At 42.6% G+C, this 24,980-nt stretch overlaps 1 protein-coding gene across 2 annotated transcripts in view; it reads left to right on the top strand.

Moving 5' to 3' along the window:
• The window catches only part of NBAS (NBAS subunit of NRZ tethering complex), a 339,942-nt gene that overhangs the window by 252,498 nt on the left and 62,464 nt on the right, over positions 1-24,980 (top strand). For both annotated transcript variants that reach the window (XM_082852122.1, XM_082852121.1), the window contains 3 exons: positions 15,146-15,361; positions 18,752-18,954; positions 21,072-21,161. In XM_082852122.1, coding sequence (XP_082708248.1) covers positions 15,146-15,361; positions 18,752-18,954; positions 21,072-21,161 — 509 coding nt within the window. The remainder of the gene's footprint in view (positions 1-15,145; positions 15,362-18,751; positions 18,955-21,071; positions 21,162-24,980) is intronic.

The following is a 24,980-nucleotide window of genomic DNA, read 5'->3' as shown; positions in this document are numbered from 1 at the left end:
CCTATGAATGAGACCCACTGGAGGATTGTGATCAGACCTGGCATTGACACAGGGCCACTATCCTGCTGTATTGAAAGTATTATAGGAGGTAATGGTAGAAGTAAGGAGACAGAGCTTAGGAGGCAGGTGCAGTTTTCTAAGTCAAAGATGAGGGTGGTAGCAATGACAGTGGTGAGAAGTGGTCAAATTCTGGATTTATTCGGAAGATAGAGCCAAAGGGATTTGCTGATGGATTTGCTGTGGAATGTGGGAAAATGTTGGTAATTCAGGATGGTGTCAAGATTGTTCGTCTGAACAACTGGAAAGGTGGATTTGCCATTTCCTGAGATTGGAAAGGAGCGGCTTTTGGGGTAGGATCAGGAGTTCTTGCTGTTGCTTGACTTTTAAAACTGATGTGACTTTCTGTAAGAGTACATACACCATTGGAAGACGATGGGTGATGGGTACATGGGACTTCTCTGTACTATTTAGCAATGTCTCATAGCTATTTCAAAATAAAGAGGTTTTTGTTTTGTTTTTTAAAGAGTGATGTGTCTTTTAAACTCCCAACTCCAGCTGTTGACAGGCAGTTGTATATATGACTCCGAAGTTCAGCAGAGAAGCCTGGGCTGCAGAAGTACGTTTGGGGATTGTCAGTGTAGAAGAGAGTCAAAACCAGGTGGCTGGATGAGATTCCCAAGGGAGCGAGTTAGGTAGAAGAGCGGGGAATAGAGGAGGAAGGCCCAGGACTCTCCAGTATCAAGGGTCAAGGATGATGAGGAACCAGCAGAGACTGACAAGAAGAGTTTTAAGATTTTAAAAATATAACAATATTTTTATTCATTAATGGAAAAAACATAGGAAGACAAGGGGAGACTTTCTGAGGTAAGTGGTGGCAGTGGATGGGACCTAGAGCCCAGGTGGAACAGTTGGCCTTTGGCAGGATCCCTGTCACTTTCCCGTGATAGCGGGAGGGAGGCAGAGCTGCTGATGGACACAGCTGCAGGGAGGTGGAGAGATACGGGGGAAGGAGATGGTAGACATTCTTTTCTGGCTGCTTCTGTTTTCTCAGTCAACGAGGAGGCAAAGAAATTAGCTGAGTGTAAGTGTAAAGGAGGGAGTGTTGGAGATTTGAGAGAGGAGAAGGGACAGAGCAATCATTTAGGAGAATGGGAAAATAGACAGGGAATTGTGGTAAGATTGCTGGGCCGTTAAGGGCATCATAATGAGCTCCTCGTCCAGTTTTCAACATAGCTCTACTTATGAACTCTCAGTGTTAACAAGTCTGCTGTTCTTTGAATCTTCATGCGTTGGACAAACCTACCTCCCCTCCAGTGCCTGGGCTTTTCCTGTACTTTATCCCATCAAGTCATCCTTTTGCCAGGTGCCTGTTTTTAATCCTTAATCAGATTTACATACTCATAAAATAGAGATTAAAATTTTTCCTTTTCAATTCAGCAGTTTCTTTATTATGAAGTACACATATTAGGATTCCTTACCTAAATGATTTAATAACAGCATAGTGATTTGAACCATGCATGAGTCATAGCAAAGGTTACAATAAATATTTGCTACCGTTGTTAATACTGTTGTTGCTACTGCTTTTGCTTTTATTGAGCGCTATGCTCGTCCTGCGGTGAGAGCCCAAAGGACATTTGAGATACGGTCCCTGCTTCCAGTGGGCTCACAGTCTAGGAATACAAGGCAAACATTCATATAAACAGAGCAAGGAATACAAGGAAGCAATGAAAGTAGACACTGAATTTGAGTGTGATAATTTCCCCGCACGTGAGGATATTTGACATTGACAGATATCCCATGGGGGTGGTTATGAAGCAAGTATTATCATCTCTAGCCTGAAAGTGAGATTCCTAAAGGACGATTGTCCAAAGTTTAATAAACAGTAAGTGTCCAATCCCATTTTCACATCCAGGTCTCCTGATTACAAATTTGATGTTGATTGCATGACACTATTCTGTTTTAGGAGTGGAAAAGAGAAGAAGGGTAGCAGGCGTAAGTAAAATGCAGGACATGGCTAAGTATTTTGCATGTGCGTAAAACGTCTGTCTTACCTTTGATAAGTTGGAAAGTTTGTTTGACCCAGATGGATCATGCATTCTTCCCAAAGACCATCAGTGGAGTTTGCAGGTGATGTGGAACGCGAGCAAGCCAGTGACTACATTTAAGGAGAGGGTTTAAGGAGAGGAAGAGAAGTAGCGTCTGAGTGTTAGCACGGGCAAGGTGCGGTACAGGCATCGTCTCATAAGCTCTGTGTAACAACCATGTGGGGTGGGCGATGCCACCCTTTTTTGTGGAAAGCTTAGGCTCAGGGGAGTTTAGGGACTTACCCTAGACTGCTAGCATATATATAAGTGGTGGAGCCAGGATTTGAACCTCATGCTGTCATATTCTGAAACCTTGTTCGAAGCATGCTGTTTGTACCAAAGCTGTAGCCCTACTTTACAGAATCATTTTAGACTTCACTCATTCACTATGCTTGAAATAATCTGACTTAAAGTGATAGCATTACATATCTAGAGGCTAGCAGGGCAGCTCGGGGACCGTCATTAGAAAGACGGAACTGAGGTGCTTCTGGGGGGCAGCAGCCTGCAGATGGCGCCATATGTAAAGCGTTTGAAAGGATAAACTGGCATGACCTGGGGATCAGCTTCAGCTTTCCAGTGCCCCGTAGATCTTACCTGTAAACGCATGCACGGCGCAGAATGGAACTGTGCATGGTGCGTGGGGTTAGCAGTGGGTGCGAGCTCAGAGGCTGACGTCTTTCTAGGGCAGACGGACCGGTGTGCTCTGTGCTTCACACCATGGACGGTTTGGTTCTTTCGGGCCATCAGGAACCCGCACACTCTGGTTACCGCAGCTACTGGGTCATTATGGTAAGAGTGACAAGGTGGCAACACTGAGAATATGAGTGCAAGGAAGCCATCTCAGTGAGCAAGGCTCCCCACACAGCTGCTAGGTCATGATGTGAAGGCGTGAGCCTGCTCGCCCCACGCACACGCACACACTCATGCACACGCACACACGTGCTCACCTTAGAATTTCCCACGAGAGGCACCTTTCTGGTTGCATATCATGATCCATTGTAGAGCAGCCCTGTGTGACGGCCACCCCAAAGGTCATTGTCCAGCCACATGGCTGCCTTCAGCTGCCGGGCGAGTCCCTGGACCTGTCAGCTGTGGTCAGATTCGGGAGAGGTTTGTTGCCAAGCAGATAACCTTTTTTTTTTTTTTTTTTTTGCGGTACGCGGGCCTTGCAGTGTTGTGGCCTCTCCCGTTGCGGAGCACAGGCTCAGCGGCCATGACTCACGGGCCCAGCCGCTCCGCGGCATGTGGGATCTTCCCGGACTGGGGCACGAACCCGTGTCCCCCTCATCGGCAGGTGGACTCTCAACCACTGAGGCACCAGGGAAGCCCAGATAACCTATTTTTAACAGGCCCCTTCTGACTGCTTCCTCCAAGAGGGATTGTGGGTATGGCATGCATTCTGAATCTTGTGACCTGTAGAAGAAGCCTAAGAATTAGCCCTTCGATGTCTGTCAGTATCACCCTATAACAGCAAGGGGAACTAACGTTTCCTTCCGAAAGTCTGTCACAGGCATCTAGGCGGCACCTAAACACGGGTGTAGATTACCCATCTCACTCTTCACATCCAGCCTTCCAGCAAGATTCTGTAAGAAGAGGAAGACGGTGTTTATTGTAACATTACTGTGAATTGTCCTGCAGCTCTGGGAAGTAAGTACTTTTACCACCATTTCCACAGACAAGAAAGTTAGGGCTCAAGGAAGTTAAATAACCGCTCCAGTGTCTTATGAGCTGCAGGTAACCAAGTCAGGATTCATACACAGGCCTGCTCCCCAAACCTTGCTTTCCACTGCCTCCCTTGCCTGAGGAATTCGGCTGCAAAAGCCCCCCTGGGGTGATCGTGATTATTGCCTCGACTGGCAAGCTGAAAACTCATTCTCTGTTTGTGCTTGGAAGATTATTTCAAATTGACTGAGGTCATAATTTAGTAAGAGAAATGGAAAGGTGGCCAAAAGACCATGTACACAGTCCAATCATAAGTGATGATGCCTCTGCTCTGAGGAGGAGTCTGGTGGGCGCTGAGCTGCTGTGTGTTTCTGCAGCCCTTGCGGGTCTCTCCGTTAATAGTGCGCAAGAAGGAATACACAGCTCCTTCCTGGGAAGCTGTGGACTCTAAATTCACAGGGGGTGGACGTCTTGGGGAAGACAGAGGAATAAATCAACAATCTCAGAATAATGTGCAGCAAATACCAAAGCGTATTTTAACATTAAAAAAAAGCAGGGAGGGACGAGGAGTCTGAAAATCACCTCCCTACTGAAATGCGCTTCTCCCTCTGGCTGACTTCGTAGTTGAGTTGTTCGTTGTGTAACCATGTATCTTCAGTGATGTGGGCTCCCTCTACTCCTCCGTTCTTTGTTCATCCTAGGAGCCCTCCTCTCCGTTAAGTACATTTAAACTTATAAGCAGATGTATTTTCTAACTGCCACCTTATGAATACTTTCTCTAGCCTGTGCGGCAAAGGGATTTATAATGAAAAACCAGGCCCTCTCCTCTCATCTGGTGCCAAAAGCTTTTTAAGTATTGGTACCCAAAGGAAGATCCCTGTCTCATTGCAGCCATCTCAGGGTGCTGGTTGTTTTTGCCTACCTGACAGTCAGGGGGAACGCTTCATAGATGGAGATGGTAAACAGATAAATTAGTGAAAGATTCATAATTGATGTGATAGATGGCTTGTGATGTGGTAGCATTAAGGTAGAAATGGTCAGTAGTTGAGTTGATGGGACCAGCCAGGAAAGGCCCCATAGTAGAGGAGGTGTTAGAGCCGAGTCTTAACAAATGAGGACGTTTGCCATGAGTACCACAGAGGGAAAGATTAGGAGGAGCATTCCAGATAGATTTGGCAGTTTTAGTAAAGGCATGGAATAATCTAGTACCTTCAGTTGACTACAAGACAGGTGATATAAATAGAAGTGTCTTGATGAGGCTAGAGAGGTAAGGAAGGGCCGGGTAATGAATGAAAACTCTTATATACCTGGCTAAAGGTTTTAGACTATCCTGAGGATGGATCAATTAGACATGAATTTTAAGCTGGGTAGTGACATTGTCAGATTCTTACTTTAGAAAGATCACCTTGGTGATGACGGGAGGAAAGAACAGAAGACACACCAGCTTGGACACAGGGAAGCTCCAGCATGAAGGCCACTGCAGTATTTTGTGGGAGAGATGTTGATGGAGCAAAGAGGCATTGATACCAAACTCACTCGATTTGTGATAATTACTGTAGAGCAGGCATGTGTGCTATATCTCTGTTTTAATAATGCATTTCTGTATACATCCTTTGAGGATACTATTTAACCTTTTGGTCACTGAATCATCTAGCAAAGTTCCTTAAGCATAGTATAACCAGTTTTTTGTCCTGCGTACATCATCTGATGAGGGATTTTTCACGCCATCCATATGTGTAGAAGACTGAGGGATTGATGCCACTTATCAAACGATAAAATTTCCATGAGGAGAACAGAGTAAAATAATTTTAAATTAATATCGACCCAGGAAAATCTGGGAAATTCCCTACATTAATATTGTATCCTCTCAACATATTGAATTAAATCTTGATAGATCTTAGACACATTGTGAAGTTCTTTGAATGGTAGCAGGGTGATGAATAAAGAGACAGGTTTATAATTAGACCTTCCTGAGTTCCCATCAGGCTTGACCTTGGAGAAATTACTCTTACCTTCTGAGTTTTCTCCTCTGTATAAAGGGGCACAATAATTACTACCATATAAATATGGATTAATTTTAGAATGTTTTTAGATACAAATGAAAATCCAATTAAATTAGTTTAACTGAGCAGAAAATTTACTGGCTCATGTAACTCAAAGGCCCAGAGGTGGGCCTGACTTCAGGGTTGGCTAATTCAGCAGTGGGTCATCAGGGAGACAATTTCTTTCCATCTCTTTTCTCTGCTGTGTATGGTTTTAGTGCCACCCTCCAGGCTCTTTGCATCAGTGCACTGATTTGCAGAAACGGGCTACATTGCTTCCTAGTCTACATCCACCAGATAGGGTGAGAGAACTTCATGAAGGCACCAAACGGGAAGTCAGAGCTTTCTACTGGTTCGATCACCCCTGAACCGATCTGGGGCTCTTGGTATGTCAGGTACTGATTACCTTCAACCCATTGTACCTGAACTAACCACTGTGGAGAGAGGCATGAGATCACCATGAATGGTCTAACTCCATCAGAACTAACCCTGAGCAGCCCTGAGTCAGTCCTACACCCACTGCATGGTCAGCTCCTATTAGACAAGGTACTGAGTGGGCGTAAGGGAGACAAGCACAATATCTGGAACACGTACCTTGGATAACTCTTGTGAGGATTAAATAAAATAGCAAGTATAAAGATCTTGGTGTCAGTAGGTACTCAGTACTGGTCAGTTCCCCTTCTGCTTTTCTTCACCCCTCTTTCTGTTTTACTCTATCCTAGAAGGTAAAACGACATTTGAATTCCTTTCAGCCCAATTTCAAACATCTAGCAGTAGTTCAGGTTGACTTTTAATGATACTAAATAGTTGTGAGTGTTGGAATAACATCTGAATTTTCATATTTACACTTGGCTTTGATATAAATTCAGTGGATCTACTTAAAATGCTCTTAATAATAACAATTTGTGTTGTGGATCCCATGCATACATATGATAGGAAAAGGTTCTTAAACGGAAAGTGTGAATGAGTGCTTTCATAGCCACAGTGGATAGTAGCCTTCCTTACTGATTGCAGGAACATTCCGTCTCATTTCTAACGTTCTTCATGGCCCTCTCCGTTAAGATAAAGGTGACCTTCAAGCTGTTGAAAAACTTGGGGATGTATTACCTTATGTGACTGCTGAAAGTGAATAGTGAAAAAGATAGGACCATTTACACTTTGCTGAAGAATAATAATATTAGTGTAATTATTGTACAAGGCAAAAGGTAAAGATAAAGTGGCCTCTGTGTCTGGCATCATTCATTTTTATTATATAAGCAATTGATAGGTAAAGCAGAGGAGCCAAATTGTAAGGTGGATTTTGCTAAGTATATAATTCAGTGTGACAAAAGCTGCATTCTTATTTTTGTGCTTGAATATATCATTAACTATATTAAAGCAAAAAATTTAAAGCTTGTCAGTTTCATTTTCTGTTGGATAACATTGAAGGTACTATTTCGTAATATTCTGTATTTGCAATTTTAAAACAGTACTTTAAATGCTAGACTAAGTACTGAGAGTATAAAAATGACTAAGATACGGGTACTGCTCTGACGGATCTCATAATCTAGGAAGGAAAGTAGACAGAAATAAAGCATATATGTAACATTCAGCGTCAGCAGAGAGAGAGATTAACATTATGTTATCAGTAAAACAAAGGGATTTCTTTTTTATTGAAGTCAATTAAATCTAACTTAGATAATTTGATACCTTGTTGGTAGGCTTGAACTTTGCTGACCCCTACAAGTCATCCTCTCATCACTGGAGCAGATTTGCAGGTGCTTTACGAACTATGAGTTCCAGTCCATTAGTGGATCCTGTAATTAGAGTGTTGTGGTCAGCATTAAAACCAAACAAACGGGAAAGAACACTAGACGGTAGATTAATATCAGATACCAGATTGTACCCCACCACAGTCGGGGTTATATTGTTTCATGAAACTTTAGTTGGCTTTTAATATATGCATACATTTCAGTGCATATATATTGTGATACTGAGTTTTGATATACGGTGTGTTTCTTACTATTGGTCTTGGGCAGAAATGTTTGGGAGCTGCTCGGTCAACTGACAGGCGCCGGCTGCACGTGTGTAACTTGGGCAGCCAGCACAGGACAGCATATGTGTCTTTTGGTTCTTCTTTATTTATCATTTAAATCCCAAACTGCCTTCTTCTTTTTGTTTTTTTAATTTAATTTTTTTTTATATTGGGGTATAGTTGATTTACAGTGTTGTGTTAGTTTCAGGTGTACAGCAATGTAATTCAGTTATACATGTACGTGTATCCATTCTTTTTCAGATTCTTTTCCCACATAGGTTATTACAGAGTATTGAGTAGAGTTCCCTGTGCTATACAGTAGGTCCTTGTTGATTATCAATTTTATATAGAGTAGTGTGTATATGTCAATCCCAACCTCCTAATTTATCCCTCCCCCTGACCTTTCCCCTGTGGTAACCGTAAGTTTGTTTTCAAAGTCTGTGAGTCTGTTTCTGTTTGTAAATAAGTTCATTTCTATCATAGTTTAGACTGCACATATAAGTGATATCATATGATATTTGTCTTTCTATGTCTGACTTACTTCACTTAGTATAATAATCTCTAGGTACATCCATGTAAAAACTGCCTTTTTTTCCATCACTCCCCCAGCCTGTCTAGACACTTGCAGTGACGGTCTAACCTAATTGTCCCTCAGCCTCCAGTCCTGGGAGCTGTCTCCAGCCACATCCTGCATTCACCACCAGCCACCTGGAATTAACCAGGAGAAGCTTGTACAAAATACAGGTTTCTTTCCATCAATGCCAGTGCCTTCCCCAGCCTCACAGAGAGTCAGTGAGTATAAGGAGGGCTCAGGAATTTGCTTTTTTTTTGCGGTATGCGGGCCTCTCACTGTTGTGGCCTCTCCCGTTGCGGAGCACAGGCTCCGGACGCGCAGGCTCAGCGGCCATGGCTCACGGGCCCAGCCGCTCTGCGGCATGTGGGATCCTCCCGGACCGGGGCACGAACCCGTGTCCCCTGCATCGGCAGGCGGACTCTCAACCACTGTGCCACCAGGGAAGCCAGGAATTTGCTTTTTGAAAGTAGCGCTCAGTTGAATTCAATATAGGTGGTCTAAAAGTCACACTTCAGGGAAACAGTGCTCCAAAGCAGTGGACTTAACTTGTTACTCATGGACCTAAGAGAATTTAAAATAACCTGGTTATCCTCTCACACACTTGATGGCTTAGTCTGTTCTAGCTCTATAACAAAATGCTGTAGACTGGGTAGCTTATAAACAACAGAAATTTATTGATTTCAGTTCTGGAGGCTGGAAGTCCAAGATAAAGGTACCAGCGCGGTCAAGTTCTGCTGAGAGCCCTTTTTGTAGGCACCTTCTCACTGTGTCCTCACGTGGCCGAAGGGGATAGGGATCTTTCTGGAGCCTCTTGTACAAGGCACTAATTTCATTAATAAGGGCTCCACCCTGGTGACTTACGTACCTCCCACAGTCCCCACCCACGCATACCATCACCTCTGGGGTTAGGATTTCAATGTATGAATTTTGATGGTTACAAACATGGGGCTTCAAGTCCCAATCTGAGTTGTGAGGTTTCAATAGGGCTCTAAGATTATTTTTTAAAAATTACTCTGTATTGAGTTATTGTTTCAATTATTGCAGTATATACTAGAACAACATAGATATGTTAACTTTTGATAAATAAGCATTAATTGCAAGAAAATTGTATTTAAAATGAACCTCTTAATGAGATGGGTAGGGCTTTAAACCTTGTTTCTAATTAGTTTATGTGCCCATGGCTGACTCTTACTATTGCTAGACTGCTATTGCATTCAACATCAGTTCTTTCCATTTTACATTTTTATAGGCATGAATATTTTGAAACTTTGTTCACAGTGGATGGGCAAGGAGTTTTGTCATAGCAGTGCCACTCGATTCTTTGAATGCCCTCAAGGTTATCAGCCAAAGATCGCGTAGCAATCTATTGTTAAAAATCATTTGTAATGATTTATCAACTGACAACTCAGTTAGAGCCTTCATAAAGTTTTTTGAAAGCAAAGAATCGAAAACCTTCTGACATGCAAAAAGAAATGTGTTATCCAGATGTTGGAGTCATGTCACACACCAGGACTTGAATTGTCCCTTCGTTTGGTGTTCTGGAGCTTTTCAGACTCCGGGACAGTGTATCAGAGTCTGATTCAAGAAGGATGCAGGGCATGTCTTTCTTGTGTAAGTAGAGGAAGGCCTGCGGTAAAAGAGAATAGGCCTGACACTCTGACCTCCAGCACGTTCTCAGGGCCAGTCTTTGGAAGGAGTATTTAGACAAGGTTAAAGGTTAGGAACTGATCCCCTTAAAGTTATCTGAACCTTTGTGCCCTTCAGAAGGGCTTTGGGACTGGGACACACATACCCCAGCTTGAAGGCCACTGGCCTGAAGGAAAATGCAAGTTTCCCAACGTGGCGCCTGTGGTGACCCTAGCCCTCCTTTGTGTCCTTTCTCTGCAGGACAGTCTCCTGCCTGAACACACACAGACTTTCCACTTTACACCAAGGGCTCTCCCTTACCCCTAGAGCTGTGATTTTCCACGGGAGTGAGATTGAAGGAAGAAGAGTGTCTAACTTTTCTTGGCAGTGGGATTGAGGATGCGGTATGAGGGGATCAAATTCCTCTATCAAATTCCTCCTCAAAAAATGCTATGAGGGCATTTTTTGATCTTTTTCAGAAGTGGTGCTTCCTGTTTTCCCAAATATACTGTTAGCTGATGGTTCGCCTCCACCGTTCCACCCCCATGAGACTCCTCGAGGTGGTGAGCCACTGTTTTTGGTGGGAGTATATTATATCCCTCAGGTGTTTTGGAGTGCATAGAAGGTTGAGAGTCGCAATCACAGAGCGTGCCCTTTGTCAGTCCCCATGCTGCACTCTCTACTGAACTTCGCCTCACTCACTTCTTCCACAGGAATTCTTGCTCATCCTTCAAGTCCTCCTTTATAAAGACTTCCTTGCCTTCCTAAGGCAGATGCTTTTTCTTGCACCCACATAGTTAGTTTATACTTCTGTCACATTTTATAAATACTTACTTTTGTGTTTGGTTTTTCCATTAGGATGTATGTTCTTCAAAGGCAGAGACTGTTTTTTTGATTTCCCTTTGTATCCCCTGTGCCCAGACCAGGCCTCGCACATGGTAAGTGTTGGAGTGTTGGTGCTTGAAGAGGAGGAGGGAGAGATGAAGGAAAAGTAGGGTGAGGTTTTAAATTGGACCCCAAAAGAAAGGTATCTATCTGTCCCCTATAAGTTGCTATTAGCAGTGTGAACAGTAGGTAAACCCTGATTTGTCCAGCTGACTCTGTAGGTAGCATCTGGCTTTTCTGAAGTCACCTGTCATTTCCTAAATATCAGCCCTATCTTCAGAGTCACACTATATTCATTTTTAAAAGAAAAAGTAGTATCTGCTGTGCAAGGTTTATCAGCCTTAAAGTACCTGCACGCAAGGAAAGTTGTCTCGGTGAATTTTGAATCAAGCCATTCATGACAATGATCGTACTGATCGTGTCACTCTTCTGCATCAGCTCCTTCCTTTCGTGGCTTCCCAGGCATGAGGGTGATAGAGAGCAGTCCTGTCGCCCGGCACACAGGCCCTTCGTGTTGGGCCACCGCTTCTTCCTCCCTCAGGCTCTGACGGGCCTTTACTTGCAGGCTGCATCCCGGCCATGCTGATTTACCCTCAGCGTCCCCACTTGCCCCTGTAACGTGGGGACCTCGTGAAGTTCTTCTTTTCTTGTCTTCATGCCGACTCACTCCTGATGACTCTCCTTAGAGAGAGCCTCCCTCAGCAGACCTTCCTTCCAGTCCCTCACTTCCAGTCGGGACGCAGTGCCCCTTGGAGGCTCTCTGCAGCAGGTCGTGTTTACCCTCCCGCACTTGGATAAGGATCCTGCTTCCGTATAATGCCTTTTATCTGTCTTTCCAACTAGAGTTTAACATACTTAGGGGCAGGGACCCGATCTGATTTTGTCTGTGTCGCCAGCACCCAGCCCGAGGCGGATGTACAGCGCCTTCACTGGATGGATGTCAGTGAATAAACCCAAACTCATCACAGTTTAATGTCCTTGTGCCTCTTCCTGCGTCTCCTCTGATCACTACCAACTGGCATTGTCCCGATAGCACACATCTGGTCCTGAGGTTTTCGTGTCAAGTTCTTTAAAATGTTGCAGTTTTAGTCTCGTGGGGCCATCTTACCAGAACAGGACACTGTGGCCCCTGAGAAATTGGAGCCTTCTGGTGCATTCTGGACTACAGGTTTCTAGGGACACGTTGAGAACATGTTACTTCATTGCATTTTTTTTAACATCTTTATTGGAGTGTAATTGCTTTACCATGTTGTGTTAGTTTCTGCTTTATAACAAAGTGAATCAGCTATATGTATACGTATATCCCCATATCCCCTCCCTCTTGCGTCTCCCTCCCACCCTCCCTATCCCACCCCTCTAGGTGGTCACAAAGCACCGAGCTGATCTCCCTGTGCTATGCGCCGCTTCCCACTAGCTAGCTATTTGACGTTTGGTAGTGTCCATATGTCCATGCCACTTCTCCCCTGTATGTTGAGCAGAGTTGTTTAGTAATTTAGTAGCTATTTTCTGTTTGTCTGCAATGTGCTAGACATTGTATTAGGTGCTAGGGATACAGAGATTTAAAAAGCACAGTTTCTACCCTGAAGGATCACATTGTTTAGTCAGGGAAACGTACGGGTAACCAGCCGATTTTAACACAGTGTAATGCTTTCTTTGATACAGGTAAGCTTTAAAAGGAACACGTAGCAGGAGGAGATGATGTTAGGGACGGTATCTCAAAGGAGTGAACCCTGAGCTGATTCTGGAAGGACAGACAAAGGCAGGCTTGAGAAAGGATGACAGTTTTTTCTCAGATACCTTAAGACTGGTTTTTATATCTTCTTAAAGGACTGTAAGAACTAGCCAGCCAGCCAGCCAACCAAGAGAAGATGTAACAGAGGCTGCGCGTGCCCTGCCAAGCCTAGCGTGTTCCTATCTGGCCCTTCCCACCCCTGCTCCGTCTAAAGTGCTCACGAGTGGTTATACATAGGTCATAAGCCTTCCTGCTTCTGCAACTCTGCTTGTGCTATTCTGTCTTTTGGAAATGTTGTCATTCATCCGTTCATTCCTTTATACCTTCAACAAATGTGTTATGTATGAGCCACCGTTCTGAGTTCTGGGAAGATAGCAGTGACAGTCAGACCGTAAGCAAATAGAAACACAGCATGCCAGTTGTGAAGAAAAAATAACGCAGGGTAAGGAGAACGAGGCAAGTGAGGACGGAGGATGTGGCAGCTCTTACTCAGTAGTCAGGGAAGCCTCGGATAAGGCGATGTTTGTGCCCAGTCCTGAGGGAAGCGCAGGAATGAGCCATGAGGATACACTGGGAGGAGAACATTTCAGGCAGAGGGACCAACAAGTGGAAAGGCTCTGCGGGCCTGCAGGGAGGTGAGTGTCTTAGGAGTGGGCTGAGAGTGGGAGAGAGGCGGGATACAGGCTTAGAGAGGTGGGGTGAGGTGAAGGGCAAATCATATAGGGCCTAGTAGGGCTTTGAAGCCTTGACTTTGTTCATGCTCTGTCAGAGCCTGTGACGAGGCAGACATGACCAAGTGGCATCTGTGTGACGCGCAGTGAAGGGGAAGCCCTGTCTTGGTAACCACGGGATCTGAACTCCGACTTTTACTCTCCTCACTCTCATAATGAACCCAAACATACCACCCAGCCTCCCTGGGGCTTGGTCTTTCCAGCCACATAATGGGGCGTAGGGAGGTCTGCTGAACTAAACACAAGTTCTAGTATCTTGTATTTCTCAGTCGCAGAAAGGAGTTCGCAGTTTATTTAGGGGAAGAGATAGTAATGGAACTAATACTTGGCAGTCAGTGGTAGCTTCTGATTTTGTTTCACGTCATGGGTGCTGGTAAGGAGTGGGGGCCACAGAACTTGTTTGGAAGCTGCGTTTGCAAAGCAGATACTTACAATTCAGTGAAAGCAGTGCTTTCCTAAAGATCCTTTTACCAATATGTATATGGGATTAAGAAAATGCCATCTCTCATAAAACATTAATCTTATGTGGAATGACTTGGAGGGAGCTGATGGGAAATGGAGGGTGGGGGAGGTTTGCCATGTGTTGATTGGTGTGGTCGCTGGTGCTGTGTATTGCCGCCTGTGCCTCAGAATACCCAGAGACGGACCGTGACTGATTTTAAGAAGTAATAGGAAAGATAACAGTTTGTCCTAGGACTCTTTGTCTGTTATTGTTGTTGTTGTTGTTAAATCAACACAAAGCCCTTTTAAGGCTCTAGTACACGTCTGCTGGAGTAGTTGACAAGAGACTGAGCTCCAGGGTCCAGAGCAGCACAGATCAGCAGGGCCTGAAAAGGCCCCAGAATGGCTCAGAGGTACGTGGTACCTCCATCCAAGCGGGTTAAGTTTAAACTTCAGTTTTCTTGAGGCCAAGCGAGCTTAACGTATCAGATACTAGAAAACTATGACCCTTGCCTACCTATCGCAGCGGCCGTCACACATCAGAACTCAGTAAGCAGTTGGTGAGTAAATGAGTGAATGCAACATTATCATAGAAAATTTGGAAAATCGAGAAGAACAGAATTGCTCATGATCCCAACACTTTAACAAAATGGTCACCAGTAGAGAGAGAGTGTGTGTGTGTGTGTGTGTGTGTGTGTGTGTGTGTGTGTGTGTGTTCAGCCACATGCACAGGTATAGTTCAGCATGGTATAAATAGTTTTATGATTTCTGATTCCTAAAATTGAACATTTTATGATAACCATTTTCCAAACGGCTATACTGTTTTTATAATTCTAATTTTAACGGCTGCATAATGTTTTATCTAGTAATTTATCATAAGCTGGTTACCATATCTCATATGATCAGACAATTAGATTTTGCTTTTGCAGTTTTACTTTTATGTTCTTATTCCAGTTAAAATCTTCATTCCTGTACTGTTTGCTTCTTTTGAATTATTTCCTTATAATAAACGATCAGAACTGGTTGTAGAATTGACTCCTCATTTTTTCACTGTAACCAGTAATCTATTTGACTTTTAGTTTCATCGAGACACCACCTGCTTTGGGGTATTAGCATTTAAAAAGCTGTATTTGCTCATGTAATAGTGCAAGTGGTACCTCCCTATTTTGTTTTCTTCATGGGAGAAAAACCAGTCTAGCAAAAGTCCTATTCACTAAAGTTGTATATATTAAAATTTTACTTTTGTTCTCTCTACCACATTAATATCTTTTACATGTGCCATGTGTAATAATGTAGGGTGATTTGTCTCACTTCTGTTCAATTCCTGTCTTTCTTGTTTGTTTGTTTGTTAAAGCTATCTGTGGAAGCACGTAAAGAAATGACTGGAAAGGCTATTAAGACAGTCAAACATTTTATTGAGAAGCCAAGGAAAAGAAATTCAGAAGACATTCAAGAGGCTAATGATTCTAAGATGACCTACGCAGATGCCCTGAATCATCTGGAGAAGTCACTGGCTCACCTGGAAACCCTCAACCACAGCTTCATCGTTTCTCTGAAGAATAGTGAGCAGGTAATGAAATGCAGACTTCTTCTGTGTGCTCACTGACTCAGATAATACCAGTGTATTCTTTCATTTATCCTTTAAAGCTATATTCGTAGTTTTGATAGGGTTTTTTCAATCTTGCAGATTTTTTTTTCAATAACCATTTTTTTATTGAGGTATAGTTAATTTACAGTGTTGGGTTAGTTTCAGGTGTACAGCAAAGTGATTCAGTTTTATTTAGATATATATACACTCACACGTGTGTGTGTGTGTGTGTATGTATGTATCATTTTTTCAGATTCTTTTCCATTATAGCTTATTATAGGACACTGAATATAGTTGCCTGTGCTATATAGTAGGTCCTTGTTATTGATCTGTTTTATACATAGTAGTGTGTATATGTTAATCTTAAACTCCTAATTTATTCCCCCCACCTCCAAATCTTACAGATAATGGTCTTAAATCTTTATCCTTTAACCTCTTCATTATCTCTTGATTGTCAATTCAGTTTTCGCTTCTTTAAAAAGGATTTTAGGCCACTTAACACAACTGATAACTTGGGGAGGAAGGACGTGAGGAGTTGAGAGGGGTGGGAGAAGGGGGGCCAGGATGGGTGCCTGGGGTGAGAAAGTGGTTGCTAAAGCTGAGAAATGATGAAGACTGTGGTTCTCAAGCTCTCCTTCTAGCTGGTAGATGTTTTGCTGTCCAATTGAATATTGATATATTTTTTTCCCCCTAAACTTCAGAAAAATTCAGAAATAGCCATCCATGCCTGCTTCAACAGTTTTTTTTTTTTAAATTATATGTACTCATCCTGTTTTTATGTTGCATTTCCCAGTATAACTTCATTATTGATATGACTTTTTTGGCTAATAAAGTTGTTCCTAGTTGGTTTCTTGTTGAGACCCTGATGGTGTCTCAGAAAGCACCCCATGAGAGTCAGGAGCCCCTGCCATGATGAGGTTTGGGGACCAGGGTGTTGGGACTATATGAGGAAACCCTCTGTAGCCTTTGGAGCTTTTCTTCTGTATTGTCACAGTCATGGGAATTTTAATATTCTTTTCCATAACTTAAAAGTTGACAAATCAGTAAGTAAATGATCTTCATCTAGGTGAAAACAGCGTTTAGGTATATAAAAAAAATTCCATTTGCCCTTTAATGCTATGGTGAATGAACCTGTAAGTGGCCACTAACCTCCTCTTTTATTTTTCTTAAACCTTACAAGTTTATTGAATTGTATTCTTGGTTTGTAAAAACTATTCCTGACCAGAAAGATCAGTCAGTGGAGAGGAGTCCAGATAATGAACAAATGGGAGACTTCAAAATATGTATGAGACACAGAAATGTAAGCCCCTCATGCAAAAGATAATGGGAAGAGTTCAAAAGTCTGATAGCACTTTTATTTCATTCTGTACTTTACAGCGCCTGTTAGGCTGTCTAGTGAATAATATTAAATAATGGTATGAGCAATATCGGAGCCTTTGCAGGGAGCAGATTGGCTTTACCAATCTTGATTTTATCCTGTTGATACCTACAGTTCTATAATCAGTAATTATAAGAACTAGGGTAAAATTTGGATCTTCAGGTAAAAGTGATTTATACTCACTAGTATAAAACTTTTAAAATATGTATTCATTTTTCTAATCAAGTATTCTCTATTCATATCTGGAGAACTGTCATTACTCTCCTTGGAATAAGTATCGTCTTTCAGTGGCTAGAGTAGTGTCTATGGGGCCAAGGGGGTTATTGACAAAATCAGCCGCTTGCTTCAGCTGGATTTAAAGGGACCAAATAGCCACTTGCAGATGTTAGACCGTGGATGGTCTAATAGGAGCCTCTTCTGATTCCTAAATTGAACATTATACGATTTTGTTAAGGCGCCTTTCAGAGCAAATGCTGGAAGTAACTTCAACCTCATATATTTGTCCCTTTTAAGTTCAGGCCTTGATTTTAACCTCTTTATATATACTGCGTGAAAGACCATCTTATATACTCAAGAAGGTTAGTGATTTCAATTACAGGCCATAGGGGCCTCAGTTTCCCCTTGTCTCAGTAGGGATACTAGTAACTGCCCTGCCTAACTCACAGTCTTTTTTTTTTTTTAATAGAAAGTTTAGAAAACAATGGGGAGAACAGTGACATGAAATCTCATGTGCCCAACGCCCAGCTTCCACAATTATCAAAATGTGACCAATCTTATTTCACCCCTACCCCACCTACCCTTACTACGCTCGTGTGGACCATTTTAAAGGAAAACCCAGTCATCGTTTCATTGTATCCACAAATCCTTCCATATCTATTTCTAAAAGATACGTTTAAACTTAACCACTACAGCATTACCAGTAAAAAAGGTAATAGTAATTCTTCAATATCATCAAATTTCCAGTTAATGTTTAGATTTCCACATGGTTGTTTTGAAAGACAAAGCAGTTATACTGAGAATTACTTGTGAAAGTTGGAAAGTGTTATTAACATCAAGTGGCCATATTTGGTACGCTGAACAATGGTAGCTGATGTCCTATTAAATTATTTGTTGTCATGTTCGTTTGTACGGTATTATCAAAGAGGGGCAGGCAGCGTGGAGTGGGGGAGTGCAGTGGGCAAAGTAGAATCTCGGATTCTAATCCTAAGATCCATTAATGGCTGGCTGTGTGACTTTGGACACGTTACTTAACATCTTTGGTCTTCTATTTCCCTTTTGGTAAAGTGGAGCTAATTAAAAAACTCCTTGTGGGATAATGATAAACATTAAATTAGATGACATATGTACAATACCTGGGTTTACATAGTTGATGCTTAATAGATTATAACTATCATGTGGTTATAGCACAATAATAATAATAGAGAAATTTGCCCTTAATGAGCATTACTTTGTGCCTAACATTGTGCTAAAGGACTGATTTTTTTTTTTTTTTTTTTGCGGTACATGGCCCTCTCACTGCTGTGGCCTCTCCCGTTGCGGAGCACAGGCTCCGGACGCGTAGGCTCAGCAGCCATGTCTCACGGGCCCAGCCGCTCCGCGGCGTGTGGGATCTTCCCAGACCGGGTCATGAACCCACGTCCCCTGCATCGGCAGGCGGACTCTCAGCCACTGTGCCACCAGGGAAGCCCAAGGACTGATTTTTATATTATTGAATGTTTATGACATCCTCTGTTCATAAGAAGTGATTGTCCTCATCCTCGTTTTACAGATACTGGAAAGTTGAGATCACAATGGCTTACTAATTAAAGCGAGGATTGCACTCAAGCCTGGGTGGCCCTGGAGACCAAGCTCTTAACAACCCCTGCGTATTCCTCCATGTGGTGTTTGTGGTCATAGCGTATTTGGTTTGAGAGCTTCTAAGTATATTTCACTCTGTCCATGTAGACATGTAATTCCTAGTTGATATTTACATGTTGAATTCCCTATGTTTGCAGGAAACGCTGCAGAAATATAGTTACCTCTACGATCTGTCTCGGTCAGAAAAAGGGAAAGTTCAGGATCAAGCCGTGGCCATGTGTTTAGACGGTCAGCCTCTAAGAATGATTCAACAGCTGCTAGAGGTGGCCGTTGGCCCTCTTGACATCTCACCTAAGGATATAGTACACGGTGCAATAACAAAAATCATCTCTGCGTTGAGGTAAGCTATAAAACAGTCATTGAGGAGAACCTGAGCTGATACTTTGCCAGTAATGTGCTTGTTTCACGGTTGTTAGAAAGGTAAAATACTATCATGTATGTAGGAGCATTTTATAAAGTATGATGTACTTCATAAAAAGTGAGAGATTATGATTAGACTTCTCAGTCTCATGTCTTAAAATATCTTGTGAATGGAGAACCATGGCAGTGTTCTGTCATTGGTCCTGTGTGTAACATGTCAAGAAGCTAGCTAACTTCTGGGTAGACCCTCTCGCGCACCCAGATAATTCTTGAAATAAGGGAAAGGCCAAAATGGCATGTGAAGCAGGTCGCTAAGTGTCAGACTGTCATGTGACTTCAGCGTGGATTTTCGGAGCTTGTCTCTTCTAATTCCCCTTCTTTGTAGCAGTGGGAAACCAGTTCCCAGAAGTTTCTTTTGAAGTACACAAGGCAAGGTTAATCATATGCTGAAGAAGTTGGACATGTGTTAAGTATCTTAGGACATTATTTACCTGCAATTAATGGCATAAAACTGACAATTGAGAAATTCTAGCTTTCTGTCGATAGGCTGGTATCTTTGTAGGAATACATCCAAGGGGATTAGGAAAAAGGGAAAGTTGAGCTTAGAAAATAGTGAGGCATCAAGTGCTTTCTGTGAATGATGCAATTAGCCTAAAAGATTTAGTTGTGTTTAAATTATTCTTCTTTTAAGCATTCTTTGTAATTCTGTGTTGCTCTTGAGGAACTTTTTGATTAAATGCGTGTCAGTTTTCAGCAGCTGAACTGAAATCAAATGAGGCTTCATCAGTTTAATTACCCAGCTTCATCCGGTTTTCACCTTAATGCTCTGAGGTATCTGGTAATTTTATATACAGGGAGAGAAATGAAATAGTGTAACACTTTTTAGAAATCGCAAATATGAAATGAATAAAGCTTTATTCTATTACGAGCTTATTATGTTTTGGTGGTGGTTGTGATTATAAGAGCCGCTTTCCTCTTTCAAATGATGACAGATAATTGTTTACCATGTTTTATACCTTTTTGATTCAGTTATCTTTTATTATTTCTTAAATCAAGGCTTAGATGAAGCTCACAAAAATAAAAATTTGAAAAATTACTGCTTTGAATATAATTTAGTTTATTTTTCAAAAATTATACATTTTCATATAATTAAAATATGATATATTTTTACGTTTATAAAATTCTGACATAAATTATACTCCTTTCTTTTTCCCTGTGCCCAGTTCTACTACTGAAGATTTTGTTCTGATGTAATAAATGTTAGACTTAGTGTACAGGAGACATTCAATAAAAATGAGTTAAATCTTTCAGCAGTGGCGGGAAGGGGAACTTCAGTTCACCTACCTCTTTTTCAAAGGAAAACAAATTGCTATTGACTATGTCCATAACATTTACGTTTTAGAAAGTTAGTGAAATTTAGTAGGCATAAAATGACAAAGGGATGAACATACAGCAGCAGTTGGTTTAAATCATATAACAAACTATTCAAAAACTCATCTAAAACTTCTCTTTCCTCTGTTACATTTTCAGAATTCAGTAGAGTTCCAGACATATGCATTTGTAGAATGGGCATAATAGGGCCTGTCTCATGGGCTGTTGAGATTATTAACTGTCAGGATGTATGTGAAGCACTTAGCAGTGCCTGCTACCTAGTAAGTACCATGTAAATATTAGTGTTTTGAAAAAAAGGCCGACTAGAGAATTTAGATTATTATATACTTAATGCTTAAAATAGCTCTTATTTTTAATGCCCATTGAGTATATCTTTGAATTTTTGGATGACAGAATGCAAGTAGATTTTCTTACTCTGTCTTTTTCCTTCTTTTTTTCCCCTTTTCCTCTACTCTCTTGGTAGGAAGACAAGCCTGTATTAGACTGTGAGCTCTTTAAGGGCAGAGGTTTCATCTCCACATCCTTAGCACACAGTATAGGACTTGGTACCCTTGTGGGCTGCATATACCACGAACGGCTATGAGCTGGCGGTATATGCTGTGCCGAGATCCAGCTGGATTCATCCGAGTGTAAATGTCCACTTGTTTCTGAGGCTTGAGCCATCCTGTTCTGATTCCGTTCCTCTCTCTGTCTCCCCCTTCGCAGCGGAGGCAGTGCTGACCTCGGGGGGCCGGCGGACCCTCTCCGCGTCCTGGAAGGGGTTGTTGCAGCCGTCCACGCCAGTGTCGACAAAGGGTAAGGCTGGAGCAGTTTGTGGGTCTCACTGAATGGCGTTCCTCGGAGTCCTAGGATTACTTTTAATATCCATGTTTATGAAGCTTCCGTGACTAAGCATCTTTTCTAGGCCGTTCTGAAGGAAGAGCTGAGGAATTTCTGGAGATGCATTTTCCCAGCTGTACTCTTGGCCCATCAGCTCCAACAGGACCCTCTCCTTCTCTCCTGGGCCTTGCTGGCCTCAGAGAGTGTGGTCTCTTCCCACCTCCTTCTGAGGGTGGCCAGGGAGAGGAACCTGCTCTGCTTCTTAGGAGAGCAGGGGTTTACATCTCCAGGAGGTTAACTGTACTGATTAAGTATGGAAACTCCTAGAGTGTATATGTTATTTTTTAAAACCTTTATATGTGTTAAATCTGTGCTGTCTGAGGACTGAGAGTGTAGAGGCTTTATAAGTCTAGGAATGTGTGTGTCTCCAAACCATTTTAAGAAAGAATCTTTCATTCAGGTGCACTGGTAGTAGTAGTAGGAATAACAGCAACAGCAGAATGACAGTTACGTATTTCCCAGAGTTGACGAAGATCTTTCCTATGTCTGATATCCATGGCAACCCTGTAAGGCCTCACCCCAATATTCTTTGATACAATAATAATGAAGCGTATTTGAGAAACCCCCTCACAGTTCATTCAGTAATATTGTTTTTATTTGCATATTGCCGTCCAGTTATTGTTCAGGTACAGATACATTTTTACATGATTTCGATCAAAATGTATGAACACTTCTCTCTTCTGTTTTAGTTACTTGCTATTGGAACTCTTTCCGTTGATCTTTGTAGATTTAGTGGTTATGATTTTTGACGCCTGCATATGTGGTTGCCATTCTCAGATGAGGAGAGAAAGTCTGGGAGAGAGGAGTTCACTTGCCCAGAGTCAGAGGCCTAGGAAATAGAGCCAGGAGTCCGGTCTGTCCCTGCGTCAGATACCTTTATAGAATGTCTCCACGCATCGCTTTGGGCCCGCGGTTTGAGGGAAAGAACATAGGATAAGCCATATGGCTGGGTCTGGCAAACATGGCCAGCAGGGCCCTCGACTTACTGTGCCTTTTACTTTGCACGTTTTCTCTAAACTCTCTCGCTTGTGGGTCTTTAAATGGTAAGGAAGCCACAGCTGTGGCTAACATGGGCTTCTTATTCTAAAAAGAAATGTCACTGTTCTGCAGGTTTAGTGTGTGTCATGTTCCGTGCTCAGTCATGAACAGTTAGTTCTGGGTAGGAGGAGCTCAGAGTCTTACAGGGGAGACCAGCTTGCCTGGGCTCCCAGTTACCATGCAATAGAGGGGTCAGCGCTGTGCAGAAAGCAAGGTGGAGGGAGTGGCTTATTCTGCCCGGGGAAGTTAGGGCACGATCCACACGGGACGGCATTGGAGCTGGTCTGTGACATCTGAGTCTGCGAGAAGGAGGAGGTGTGGTCCAGGCAGGGACACTGCTTCAACAGGGCAGGTGCAGCAGATAGCAGGGTGGGCAGAGATGCTGCGTGGGAAACCCTCAGCCACTCTCTAGAGGGTCCATTGAGCAGCTGCTGTTCCAGTCACAGCCCATCAGTCAGTTCTCAGCTCACTGCTCCCCTGTGAGCTGTCGCACAGTGGCCGTCAGGTACCCGGACCTGGATCCAGGCCTCACGTGATGAGAGGGATCTCCACAGGCACTGCTTTAAGCCCCTTCCAGTGGGGTCTCTCAGTCTCGTCCCACTGGGAACATCTCAAAAAATTAGAAGGCAGTGTTTTTCTTAGTGAATTTCCAGCCAGATATACAGAAGAATCCAACTTGGGTCACTTGAATACAGGCTTTTTTTAAACTTCAATTTCCAAAGAGGAAGACATTGGGGAATGGAGAATCAGAACAAGATCTTACTTTTCATCCCAGAGACACAGAATAACAAAGGCTCCTTAACAACAACAAAAAACTTAGGTGAACTTTTTTTTTTTTTTTCGCTTAAAAAAGAAAAAGAGGAAGACAGACAAAGTCATAACTTTTATTCCTGGCAAGTGTTCTGTGAATGTGGACAGTTAAACCTGACACCCTTGGCTTCAGTTCTCCTCCCTGAGAGCGTGTCCACCAGAGTCACAGGGGGGAGTCGCTCTGTCTTTTCTAGGTAGTTCCCGGGGAGCGGGGTCTTCAGAGTGACATGGGGATTTAAACTCTTTTAAAGTAATGCTCCAGGATTGGCAGATACAAACTATTATATGTAAAATAGGTAAACAATAAGGTCCTACTGTATAGCACAGGGAACTATATTCAATACCCTGTGATAAATCATAATGAAAAAGAATCTGAAAAACAACATATGACTGTATGTATAACTGAATCATTTTTCTGTACACCTGAAACTAACACAACATTGTAAATCAACTGTACTTCAATTAAAAAAATCAAATAAATAAAGATAGAGTAATGCTCTTGGGTCACTTGCTCGTTACTTGGTCTGACATGACTGACTAACCCTCTAGGAGGCCACGCCAGGCGTGTATGCCCCTAACCCTCCCTCAGTCCCAGCCCTGTAATGTGAACACGCATTGCCCACTATGGCATCTGTTTAAACGGCAAATCATCTCTCTTCATATACATTGTCAGCTGTCACAAACACACACGCATGCGTGCGCGCACGCGCACACACACACACACACACACACACACACACACACACATATGCATGTGCTCTTAGGTGAGGCATACACCATCCCATAATATTCCTGGCAGAGAGATTGAAAAGTCAGAATTATGGTGTGTGTATTAATGGGTACCACCAAGAATTCAGTCTTGTGTTTAATTTTTAGACAGTTTATGCCTTCATCAGCATGTCCTCCTTTGACTTTTTATATTGGTACAGATATCATCTACCTTTTAACTGCAGCTCCCGCCTCTCCCGTGAAGCCCCCTTTCCCTCTTCTTCTACCTGTGCTAAGGGTAAACGACGTAAAACCACAGCACCCAGGCAGGTACCAGTGGAGCCAGCAGCCACCTGCCCAGGCAGACGTCCTTTTAAGTTTAGCCACATTCTTGCTTCTAGATATCAAGGTTAAGTCTTCTAAGGATTTGAAATAGTGTCGAAAACCTTTTTTTAAAAATATCTTTATGGAGTATAATTGCTTTACAATGTTGTGTTACTTTCTGCTGTATAACAAAGTGAATCAGCTATACATAAACATATATCCCCATATCCTCTCCCTCTTGCGTCCCCCTCCCACCACTCTAGGTGGTCACAAAGCACCGAGCTGATCTCCCTGTGCTATGCAGCTGCTTCCCACTAGCTAGCTATTCTACATTTGGTAGTGTATATATGTCCATGCCACTCTCTCACTTTGTCCCAGCTTACCCTTCCCCCTCCCCATGTCCTCAAGTCCATTCTCTACATCTGCATCTTTATTCCTGTCCTGCCCCTAGGTCCATCAGAACCTTTTTTTTTTTTTTTTTTTAGATTCCATATATATGCATTAGCATACAGTATTTGTTTTTCTTTTTCTGACTTACTTCACTCTGTATGACAGACTCTAGGTCCCTCCACCTCACTACAAATAACTCAATTTCATTTCTTTTTATGGCTGAGTAATATTCCATTTGTATATATGTGCCACATCTTCTTTATCCATTCATCTGTCGATGGACACTTAGATTGCTTCCATGTCCTGGTTATTGTAAATACTGCTGCAATGAACATTGTGGTACATGACTCTTCTTGAATTATGGTTTTCTCAGGGTATATGCCCAGTAGTGGGATTGCTGGGTCAAATGGTAGTTCTATTTTTAGTTTTTCAAGGAACCTCCATACTGTTTTCCATAGTGGCTGT

Source organism: Leucopleurus acutus (genome assembly GCF_964270905.1).
Source record: "Leucopleurus acutus genome assembly, chromosome: 12".
NCBI lineage: Eukaryota > Metazoa > Chordata > Mammalia > Artiodactyla > Delphinidae > Leucopleurus > Leucopleurus acutus.
Note: the sequence above shows the minus strand (reverse complement) of the source record. Positions and strands in the feature narration are given on the sequence as shown.